The sequence below is a fragment of the Musca autumnalis genome, unplaced genomic scaffold (assembly GCF_047663935.1).
Source record: "Musca autumnalis isolate F117 unplaced genomic scaffold, ASM4766393v1 scaffold_1, whole genome shotgun sequence".
Classification (NCBI taxonomy): domain Eukaryota; kingdom Metazoa; phylum Arthropoda; class Insecta; order Diptera; family Muscidae; genus Musca; species Musca autumnalis.
The window spans coordinates 171,585,633-171,597,280 of NW_027411644.1; the positions used below are offsets into that span (position 1 = coordinate 171,585,633).

Sequence of the window (11,648 nt, forward strand, 5' to 3'; positions counted from 1 at the left end):
CCGCTCACGCAGCACCTAACACCAGCCATTGTTTTCCAATCCCAGAAAATGTATCATTTTTGCAATATGGTGGATCTTTTATCTGAAGAAGCGTTGCAGGAAACCAAGCTCAACAACAACTTCGGAAGGAGGAAGGATCGCATTAGAAGTGGAGGTGGGAGATTAGCTTTCCAATTACACCGAACTGTCCAATGCAGACCGACCTCGCTTGAGACCGTCTCTAATGACCGGTATATGGGGGTAGCCGTCAGGTGTGGAACTGTCGAGGTAGAGTTTCTTATCGTATACATTCCGCCGATAAATATCTGTACTCCATGTTATATGCCCAACATTAGTCCGCTATTGGAAGGTTATAACCGTCTGGTCTTGGGGCTCTTTAATGCACATCATGAGTTGTGGCATTCGGCCCTCAGAAACGACCAGAGGAGTATAGTCCTGACTGAGAAGATTGATAGCTATACGTTTCACACGATCAATGAGGACGCTCCTACCAGAATTAGCCGAGAGGGTTACAGTAGTGCGATTCTTTACCTCATTTTTTGAGCTACCAATAAAATCGGTAAAATAAAAATGATTATAATTTCGGTAATTAGCGATATTTTTCGGTAAGTTAGCGACCAATAAAAAGTAGTCGTGAAAAAAAAAATTTCATTCATAATTTTGCATTTTAATTTTACCGATTTTTGTCGGTAACTCAAAAAATTAGTTTGAGAATCGCACTACAGTTAGCCAGACATAATCATCGTGTCACATGTTCTGACAAATGACATCACCTGAATGTGACGAATTTCGTCGAGCCAATCCCAGTGACACCAGAGTCAGGGAGCTGACACAGAAGCAGGGAGCTGGTCGGTGAGCATAAGCCACGGTGCTCTTGAAGCAAATTTAAATGGAAGGTGCTTACACCTCGGAAGTTTTTGCGGATTCTGAAACTACAATGTTCATAGATAAGAAAAATCAAAAAACTAAAAAAATCATCAAAGATAGAATTTTTAAGAGTTGTTTAGGTTTTAACGATTTTGCTTGAACACTTCAAATCCTATCTAAATCGGACTAAGACAGATGTTGTAGCTATACAAATTCTCTACAAGATTGACCTTTTGGATTTTTGTAGATTTTACCGTTATTGAGATATATAAGTTCAAATTGGGACAATGTATTGACTGTATCGTCTCCTTATAAAACAATGTAATGACGACAAATTCTCATATTAAACTTATATATGTCAAAAATGGTACAGCCTAGGAAAAAATTACAAAAACCAATCTTGTAGAGAATTTTCTCTGCTACAATATTTTCTTTATACCTGTTTTGATAGGATTTGCAGTTTTCAAGCTAAATCCTGAAGACCTAAGAACAAAATCGGAAAGTTTGATCTGAACCTCTATATCTCAAAAATGGTGAAACCTAGGAAAATATTAAACAGCCAATCTTGTAGGAAATTTTCACTGCTACAACATTTTCTGTAGCCTCATTTCGATAGGACTTGCGGTTTCCAAGCAAAATCGCGAAAACCTAAAAAACTCTAAAAATGTAAATTTTAATCGCGGTTTATTTAAAATTCTCTCCAACGATTTTTTCTTGTTTTTGGATTTTTCTCACCTATAAACATTTCTGTTTCAAAATCAGCAAAAACTTCCCAGGTGTTACGGTTTTCACTTAAAGTTAGTTGAGGCGCACCATGAATAGCATTGTTTTGTAAGGAAGCAATAGAGTCAATGTATTGACCCAATTTGAACTTATATATCTCAATAACGGTAAAACCTACGAAAATACCAGAAAGGCCAATCTTGTAGAGAATTTTCTTGGCTACAACATCTTTTTTCGTCCGATTTCAATAGGATCTGCGGTTTCCAAGCAAAATCGTGAAAACCTAAACAACCCTTAAAAATGCCAACTTGAATCGTGATTTATTTAAAAAGCGATTTTTTTAGTTTTTTGATTTTTCTCACTATGAACATTGTAGTTTCAGAATCCGCAAAAACTTGCGAGGTGTAAGCGCATTCCATTTAAATTTGCTTCAATAGCACCGTGAACCGGAACAAGAGGTTAAATAATCTGAAGAGTTGCAAAATTGGAATTAGTGAATTATGTGCAACGGTTAAGTCACTCTGGAACCCTGAAAGAAAAGAAGGAAGATATAACGATCACAGATCCGAAAAGGTGCGCAAGTTATTTCAATCGACAATTTGTCTAGCACCCCGGGAGTGACAGGGCGAATAGAAGAGTGCTACGTCGCATTAGATATCTTCCTACCGAGGATGAAACACCACAATTTAAAATGGATAATGTTGCAAATGTCATCGGGAACGATAAATCATCCAATGCGTTGGGCCCAGATCCCATGGTAATGCTGAAACAGCTGGATATGCCGGGTGTCGAGTATCTCACTAAAGTTCTCAACCTGTCGCTAGCCACCCACAAAGTTCCCTGAAAAATGTGCGGTATAGTCCCGCTACTGAAGCCAAGGCTAGGCCATGTTTGAAACCTAGGACAATCAATTACATATATGTGAGGACGCTAGTCTTCTGGAGCAAAAATCGAAACAAGAAGAAGTTGAAACAGGGATTGAAACAAGCGGACTTAATTTAATCTTAATAATCGTGCCAACCAACCATTTCAGTTGGTGACAGTTCGATTTTTAACTCTCTTCAAGAATTGTTGTGCGCACTATTTTAACAAAACATTTTTAACTTTTGTTGGGGGAGGTGCCAGAAAGAGCGGACCGATATGACCCATATTCGACCTGATTTAAGTTTGAACAAAATATTACGAGGTGCGAAATTTGAACCAAATTGTTTTATCGGTTCGAGAGTTATCGTGTGCACCAGCCACACAGACATGGCTCAATCGACCCAATATTGTTTGAAACAATCTGACAGCGAGGAACCCATCAAATGCTGATACACCAACATCGGCGTGAAAAGTCTATACTGAAGGTGGTAGAAGTCACCTGAAAACTTAATTCAGGTGGAGTATCAAAAGAAACCGAGGCACTTAAAAAACAGAAGTTCTGCTATAACCATCTTATTCCTAATTTATATGGGGACTATATCACAATTTTTGATAGAGAAACTTTTAACCACTGGAAACTAGTTTGGTCAAAAAATGCAGCGAAAATACTGAAATTACCTAAAATTAGAAGGTACCGTTGTATGGGCGCAATAAAGAATCATGGACCTATGTCGACAATTTTTGGTGGAAAAGCTTCGTGACTGCAGGGAACCTCAAATGTCAAATTCAGTTCAAAAAATTAGGTAAAACCCTCAAAATACCGAGAATCGGGAGGTACTGTTGGATGGGGTTTATACCTAAATACGAACCAATGTTGAAAATATTTGGTGAATAAGTTTCGTGACTGCAACATCAAATTTCACATTACGAAATGTAGCTAAAATCCTGAAAATACCGAAAATCGGGAGGTAACGTTATATGCTGGCTATACCTAAATGTGAAACTACTGTGGCAATTTTTGGTGAAGATATTTTGTGATCACTGGGAACCTTAAATGTTAAATTAAAGGTAGTTCGGTAAAAAACGTGTAGCTAAAATTCTTAAAATAACGAAAATCGGAAGGTACCGGTATATTGCCAGTATACCAAAAGCTGGATCTATGTTGACAATTTTTGGAGGAGAGGTGTTGTGACCGCTAGGACCCTAAAATACCAAATTACCACTAATTCGGTTAAAAATTGTAGCTGAAATCCTGAAAATACCGAAAATCGGGAGGTAACGTTATATGGGGGGCTATACCAAAACGTGGTCTATATCGCGCATCTTCGAACTTGACCTGTCTATGGAAAAAATAATCCTGTGCAAAATAGAGCGTTCTAGGTCTATTATTGGGGAAGCTAGAGTGATTACAACAGATAGGCATGGCTATATCGACGCAGACTTTTATCCTGATCAAGTATATATATATATATATATATATATATACTTTATATGGTCGCCAATGATTATTTCAATGCGTTACAAACCGAAAAACAAACTTAATATAACCTCCATATTTAGGTAGAGGGTATAAAAATTGTAACTTTTCGACCATTTTCCTTTCCAAAAAGCCCATAAGGCAACTCTTTTATTAATAGTAAATCTTCTAGTTGTTGTTGTTTTTTTATTCAATACCACACCAAAACCGTAATTTCGAAATAACAAAAACAAAAACAGTAAAGATGATAACCCATTTTCATCAACTTACCTTTTTATCCTTATCAAATGAGGATGTCATTGAAGCAGAGGATGTTGCTGATGATGCTGATGATTGTGTTGTGCTGTTGTTAATGGATGGCGACATAGTTGACGATGATGATGAGCCAGTGCTGCGATCAAACATTTTGCCATCGACAACATTACGATGTTTGTTTTTCGATTTGAAGCGACCTGAACGTGATATGGTGAAATTCCGCCATTGATGACTGTACTCGCAACGTTTCTCCTCTTCGTTAAGGATGCTGTCCAGATAGTTTATGGGTTCATGAGCGGTCATTGTGTTGCTCATAATAATCTCAGACTGGCTGGCTGGCAGTTAGACAGTTATAACAAAACGGTAGCAAAATATTGAAAGTTTGCAAACTGCAAGAGAAGGGGTGCGAGAAAGGTTGGTTGGTTTGCCAATGATTGTTTGTTTGTTTTGTGTTTAACGGCGCTTAGATGGATGCACCACACCACCACCTTTCGTTTTTTCCAACTTCTTTTTGATTATTATTATAATAATGTTTGGACTTTCCTTTACCACGAAATACTACAATTGCCGGACATTGGCTTAAGAAAAAGGCCAGCAGACAAAAAGTAAAAGCCTTTTTTTGCGATATTTTTTCGTATCACTTTTCACACTTCACTTAACATTAGACTTGTGTCACTTTTATTTCTGATTATTGTTAATTTGTTGTTGTGTTAATTTGTTTTAGTTTTTTTTAGCACTAATTAAATTTAGAATGTTAACATTTAATTTAAACTTCACAATAAATTTTCAAAATGTTTTGAAATCACTTTTTTTTTGGTTGGTTTGATGATGAATATTTTTTTCGGTTGATACGACGATACGATCCGTTCAGTTCCGCTCCGTTTATTTTCTTTTGTTATTAGTGTAGTTGTTAAGGCTGTATGTTGTTGTTTTTTATGGTTATTGTTATTTTTATTCTTTTAGCTGATCAAGTGATCGATCGATCAATCATAACAATTGCTCTGGTTTTGGGTTGTTGGTCTGGCTGGTTTCTTTAATGTTCGTTCGGTTTTGGATGGTTACAAATGATGGTTAAGAGTCTGTTGGCTGTCAATCTTTAGTCGGTTTTCCCAACCATTGGTTAGCAATTGCCATTAAACACTAATGTTTTCGTTTCCGAAATTGTAATAAAGAACTTGGTTTGGTTTGGTCTCTCGGCCGATCGTGTTCAGACAGACAGTCATTGGAGGAGTCTAAAGTTCACTTCATGCAATTTCGTTGGCTTTTTTATGTTTTGTTGTTTGTTTTGTTTGCCACAGCTTGGAGGTCTCTCCTCGAGACGACAACAACAACATCAAGGGAGTAAGCAACATCTACAACGGCGACAGCAGCAGCAGCAATGGCAGTGGCAGCGTGGCCGCAACAAAATCTCACACAAATCCTCCTCACATCAAATGCTGCTATTGTTGTTTTTGTTGTTGCCTTAGTTTTTTTGTTTTGGAAGAAACTTTTTTGTACCACCACCTCCTCGGATTTGTTGTCAAACAATACAACATCCAGGCAGCAGCCAGCTAACTAACCAAGCAAGCAGACAGTCAGTCAGCCAGACAAACGAGAAGAACTCACGGTAACAAAACAACAACAGTAACAATAAACTCTTAGAAAAGTAGTGTAGACTATATGTCAGTCAGTTAGTCCGTTTAAGCCACCAACAAGTTTAGAGTCAGTTAGTTAGTTCAGCGCCACAGTTTTGAACATTTGGCTTCGGTTATCTTCTTAGGTAGGCTTTTGAGGCTTTTGTGTGTTGCTCCGGCAGGCATCGGTGGTGCTACACTACACTAATAATATTGTATAAATGTTGTCGGTAGGTATTATTGTGTTTTTTTGGACTGAGTGTGCTGAAGGGGGGATGGGGGTGTAGAAGGGCTATCTGTTTTTCAGCAGTAGTAAACAAAAACAACAAAAAAGGTAACGCGCTGATGATAATAATAATAACAACGAAGACAACGATGACTACGACGACGAAAACGATAAGTTTTTGGTTAGCTTGTAAGTAACCGTATCCGTTCGAACCAAAAGCACTTTTATGAATGACACCGAACAACGACGAAGACCACAATAACTGATTTCTGTTGAGTGCACTCTAAATGCGAACGTTTTGATTGTATTATTGTTGTTGTTACCTTGTTTTTTGTCTGATTGTGTGTTGCGCTATCACAATGTGGTGACATCTTTGGTTAATTATTTCGTTTGTAGTTTTAATTTAAGAGGGAAACTGAATATAATTTTTTGGGAAGTAATAAATCCCTATTAAAAACAGATAGAAACTAGGGTTAACCTTTATCCTTTATAGCCGAGTCCGTTGGAAAATCCGTAAGGGTTTCTCCTCCCTTAGGAGGAGGTTTACATATCTATAATACTTAGGAAGGACTTAACCACAGCCTAAGTGCATTCCACGATCTCCTGGGCACAAGGCGAGGATGCTAATTTTTTTGAAATGAGAGTGCAATAAGTATTTGTATTTGCTAAGTGGGTTTAAAATTTTATAGATACCCAGTGTCAATAATAATTTGAGATGTAGCAAACAGAATATCGGGTACCCTTCCCACATAAGTTCCAAATTTGTTTGCTAAAAAGGTGCCCACTATAGCTCTCGATGGAAGTAACTGATTTGGTCAAATAGATTAGTTTCGAATATGGACTATATATTATTCTTTCAACGAAATAGTGTTTATGATACCTACCCCACAAACGACTAAAAATTTACGTTGGAAACTTCCACTTTTGTCACCTACGAAAATGCTATTTATTTGTATACTCTACGCATCACATAATGTAGGGTATTTTAAGTTTGTCACTTCGTCTGTAACTCCTTGAAGTAATCACATTAGAATCCAGCGTGACTCTCCCAACCATGTCTGTCCGACTGTCTATCTGTACGTCTGTGGAAATCACTCTAGCGCCCGAACGGATTAAAGTAGGTGGATAAAATTTTGGTAAAATCTCATTCATTAATTTTTAGCCGCAAACAATGAACTGGCTTGTAGAGCGATTTCCTGAAAATTCGCCTTTGCTATGAATATAAAGATCGGTAGGGGGGCACGGGTTATAGTTAACCGAGCATCATAAATGTTTGTAGAAATCGTTTTTTAGCCACAACAATGAACTGGTAAAGTTTTTCATCGATTGGACTATATTTGCGGCCTTTACAGAATTTTCGTGAAAATTCACCTTTGGAACAAATTACTATGTAAACATAGATCGCTAGGATTTTGGATCAATGGAAAAAATTAGGGTGTAGTATTTCCAATTTTTTATACCCTACTCTACAATGTGGGAAGGGTAATATATCGTCTGCTCCGTCGGAAAAGGTCGTAAGTCCCTTTTAATAAATTTTTCAGGAGGAAGAAAAAACATTACAGCGCTTTCTGTATTAAAGATTTTATTGTGGTGGTAAAGGCAGTATTTTTCGTTTATTTATTCCGCTTCAATACCTGTACTTTGTTAGATAAAATTCCGTCGCGTTTAGGAGATAATTGGATGTCTTTGGACTTACGACCTTTTCCTTGTACAGTTTTGTATTTTTGTAGGGACTTACGACCTTTTCTTATAATTTACGGACGTTTTTAAAATATAATATTTATACTTTACAAAACGGTGTGGAAAGGGTAGTATAAGTTTGTTTTGTCCTATATTCGTGTAACATCGCGAAGTATTCGTCGTAGACCCCCTCCCCTTTCCACTTTTTCATATCTTGACGAGATAAAGCGATCTAGCTATGTGTGTTCGTCCATCCATTAACTATTGTAACAAAACTCCAGACCTCAATTTTGGACCGATCGTCACGAAATTTTGTGGAGAGGTCGGGTTCCGTCCAGAAGTGACCCCATTAAATGTTGGTTTTGATCGAAAGGTGTGAAATGGACGAAACCCACAATTTTTACCCGACTTTGTAGCTGTCCTGTAAATCGCAGTAATATTCCGATCGGAGCGAAATTTTATGGATGATTTGAGTTTAAACAAAGAATAAGCTTGCAATTTAACATGGTGATGAGATAATTATTAGCGGGTTTAATGGACCAAAACTTTTGGGTGAAATCGTATATATAAAAGACTATGTGTGTATGTTCCCCATAGACTCAAAAACTGCTGAACCGATTTTTTTTGAAAATTTCAGAGAACATGCATGGAACAACCGAGGTGAAAATAGGCTTTATATTTTTTTGAATTTGGAAGGGGCGGGGGCAGGCCCTATTTTTTGCAAAAGCTATGAAAGTGTCGGTCACAAAATTAATTTGCGAGGCAACGGTTGTTTAATCTCCGACTCTAAGTACTTGTTCCATATAATTTTCAGATTATGCACAGGGATGTCCCTTGGTGGAAGTAAGCTATGTATTTTGTTGAATTTCGGAGGAGCAGGTTACAAAAAACAAACTTAATATAACCTCCATATTTAGGTAGAGGGTATAAAAATTGTAACTTTTCGACCATTTTCCTTTCCAAAAAGCCCATAAGGCAACTCTTTTATTAATAGTAAATCTTCTAGTTGTTGTTGTTTTTTTATTCAATACCACACCAAAACCGTAATTTCGAAATAACAAAAACAAAAACAGTAAAGATGATAACCCATTTTCATCAACTTACCTTTTTATCCTTATCAAATGAGGATGTCATTGAAGCAGAGGATGTTGCTGATGATGCTGATGATTGTGTTGTGCTGTTGTTAATGGATGGCGACATAGTTGACGATGATGATGAGCCAGTGCTGCGATCAAACATTTTGCCATCGACAACATTACGATGTTTGTTTTTCGATTTGAAGCGACCTGAACGTGATATGGTGAAATTCCGCCATTGATGACTGTACTCGCAACGTTTCTCCTCTTCGTTAAGGATGCTGTCCAGATAGTTTATGGGTTCATGAGCGGTCATTGTGTTGCTCATAATAATCTCAGACTGGCTGGCTGGCAGTTAGACAGTTATAACAAAACGGTAGCAAAATATTGAAAGTTTGCAAACTGCAAGAGAAGGGGTGCGAGAAAGGTTGGTTGGTTTGCCAATGATTGTTTGTTTGTTTTGTGTTTAACGGCGCTTAGATGGATGCACCACACCACCACCTTTCGTTTTTTCCAACTTCTTTTTGATTATTATTATAATAATGTTTGGACTTTCCTTTACCACGAAATACTACAATTGCCGGACATTGGCTTAAGAAAAAGGCCAGCAGACAAAAAGTAAAAGCCTTTTTTTGCGATATTTTTTCGTATCACTTTTCACACTTCACTTAACATTAGACTTGTGTCACTTTTATTTCTGATTATTGTTAATTTGTTGTTGTGTTAATTTGTTTTAGTTTTTTTTAGCACTAATTAAATTTAGAATGTTAACATTTAATTTAAACTTCACAATAAATTTTCAAAATGTTTTGAAATCACTTTTTTTTTGGTTGGTTTGATGATGAATATTTTTTTCGGTTGATACGACGATACGATCCGTTCAGTTCCGCTCCGTTTATTTTCTTTTGTTATTAGTGTAGTTGTTAAGGCTGTATGTTGTTGTTTTTTATGGTTATTGTTATTTTTATTCTTTTAGCTGATCAAGTGATCGATCGATCAATCATAACAATTGCTCTGGTTTTGGGTTGTTGGTCTGGCTGGTTTCTTTAATGTTCGTTCGGTTTTGGATGGTTACAAATGATGGTTAAGAGTCTGTTGGCTGTCAATCTTTAGTCGGTTTTCCCAACCATTGGTTAGCAATTGCCATTAAACACTAATGTTTTCGTTTCCGAAATTGTAATAAAGAACTTGGTTTGGTTTGGTCTCTCGGCCGATCGTGTTCAGACAGACAGTCATTGGAGGAGTCTAAAGTTCACTTCATGCAATTTCGTTGGCTTTTTTATGTTTTGTTGTTTGTTTTGTTTGCCACAGCTTGGAGGTCTCTCCTCGAGACGACAACAACAACATCAAGGGAGTAAGCAACATCTACAACGGCGACAGCAGCAGCAGCAATGGCAGTGGCAGCGTGGCCGCAACAAAATCTCACACAAATCCTCCTCACATCAAATGCTGCTATTGTTGTTTTTGTTGTTGCCTTAGTTTTTTTGTTTTGGAAGAAACTTTTTTGTACCACCACCTCCTCGGATTTGTTGTCAAACAATACAACATCCAGGCAGCAGCCAGCTAACTAACCAAGCAAGCAGACAGTCAGTCAGCCAGACAAACGAGAAGAACTCACGGTAACAAAACAACAACAGTAACAATAAACTCTTAGAAAAGTAGTGTAGACTATATGTCAGTCAGTTAGTCCGTTTAAGCCACCAACAAGTTTAGAGTCAGTTAGTTAGTTCAGCGCCACAGTTTTGAACATTTGGCTTCGGTTATCTTCTTAGGTAGGCTTTTGAGGCTTTTGTGTGTTGCTCCGGCAGGCATCGGTGGTGCTACACTACACTAATAATATTGTATAAATGTTGTCGGTAGGTATTATTGTGTTTTTTTGGACTGAGTGTGCTGAAGGGGGGATGGGGGTGTAGAAGGGCTATCTGTTTTTCAGCAGTAGTAAACAAAAACAACAAAAAAGGTAACGCGCTGATGATAATAATAATAACAACGAAGACAACGATGACTACGACGACGAAAACGATAAGTTTTTGGTTAGCTTGTAAGTAACCGTATCCGTTCGAACCAAAAGCACTTTTATGAATGACACCGAACAACGACGAAGACCACAATAACTGATTTCTGTTGAGTGCACTCTAAATGCGAACGTTTTGATTGTATTATTGTTGTTGTTACCTTGTTTTTTGTCTGATTGTGTGTTGCGCTATCACAATGTGGTGACATCTTTGGTTAATTATTTCGTTTGTAGTTTTAATTTAAGAGGGAAACTGAATATAATTTTTTGGGAAGTAATAAATCCCTATTAAAAACAGATAGAAACTAGGGTTAACCTTTATCCTTTATAGCCGAGTCCGTTGGAAAATCCGTAAGGGTTTCTCCTCCCTTAGGAGGAGGTTTACATATCTATAATACTTAGGAAGGACTTAACCACAGCCTAAGTGCATTCCACGATCTCCTGGGCACAAGGCGAGGATGCTAATTTTTTTGAAATGAGAGTGCAATAAGTATTTGTATTTGCTAAGTGGGTTTAAAATTTTATAGATACCCAGTGTCAATAATAATTTGAGATGTAGCAAACAGAATATCGGGTACCCTTCCCACATAAGTTCCAAATTTGTTTGCTAAAAAGGTGCCCACTATAGCTCTCGATGGAAGTAACTGATTTGGTCAAATAGATTAGTTTCGAATATGGACTATATATTATTCTTTCAACGAAATAGTGTTTATGATACCTACCCCACAAACGACTAAAAATTTACGTTGGAAACTTCCACTTTTGTCACCTACGAAAATGCTATTTATTTGTATACTCTACGCATCACATAATGTAGGGTATTTTAAGTTTGTCACTTCGTCTGTAACTCCTT

The 11,648-nt window shown here is 37.3% G+C and overlaps 2 protein-coding genes across 2 annotated transcripts in view; both read right to left on the minus strand.

The window, feature by feature from the left end:
• Positions 1 to 6,285, minus strand: part of LOC141388729 (uncharacterized) — a 47,204-nt gene extending 40,919 nt beyond the window's left edge. Inside the window, exon 1 of the mRNA XM_073958929.1 lies at positions 4,202 to 6,285. Coding sequence (XP_073815030.1) covers positions 4,202 to 4,501 — 300 coding nt within the window. The 5' untranslated portion in view covers positions 4,502 to 6,285. The remainder of the gene's footprint in view (positions 1 to 4,201) is intronic.
• Positions 5,068 to 10,862, minus strand: LOC141388730 (uncharacterized). Its single transcript, XM_073958930.1, has one exon. It carries the CDS (start codon positions 9,107 to 9,109, stop codon positions 8,801 to 8,803), a length of 309 nt encoding a protein of 102 aa, XP_073815031.1. The 5' UTR covers positions 9,110 to 10,862; the 3' UTR covers positions 5,068 to 8,800.
• Positions 10,863 to 11,648: the final 786 nt, after the last annotated feature.

Excerpts from the sequence above, each read along its gene's own strand:
- LOC141388730 (XM_073958930.1), bottom strand. The coding sequence starts at position 9,109 with ATGAGCAACACAATGACCGCTCATGAACCCATAAACTATCTGGACAGC.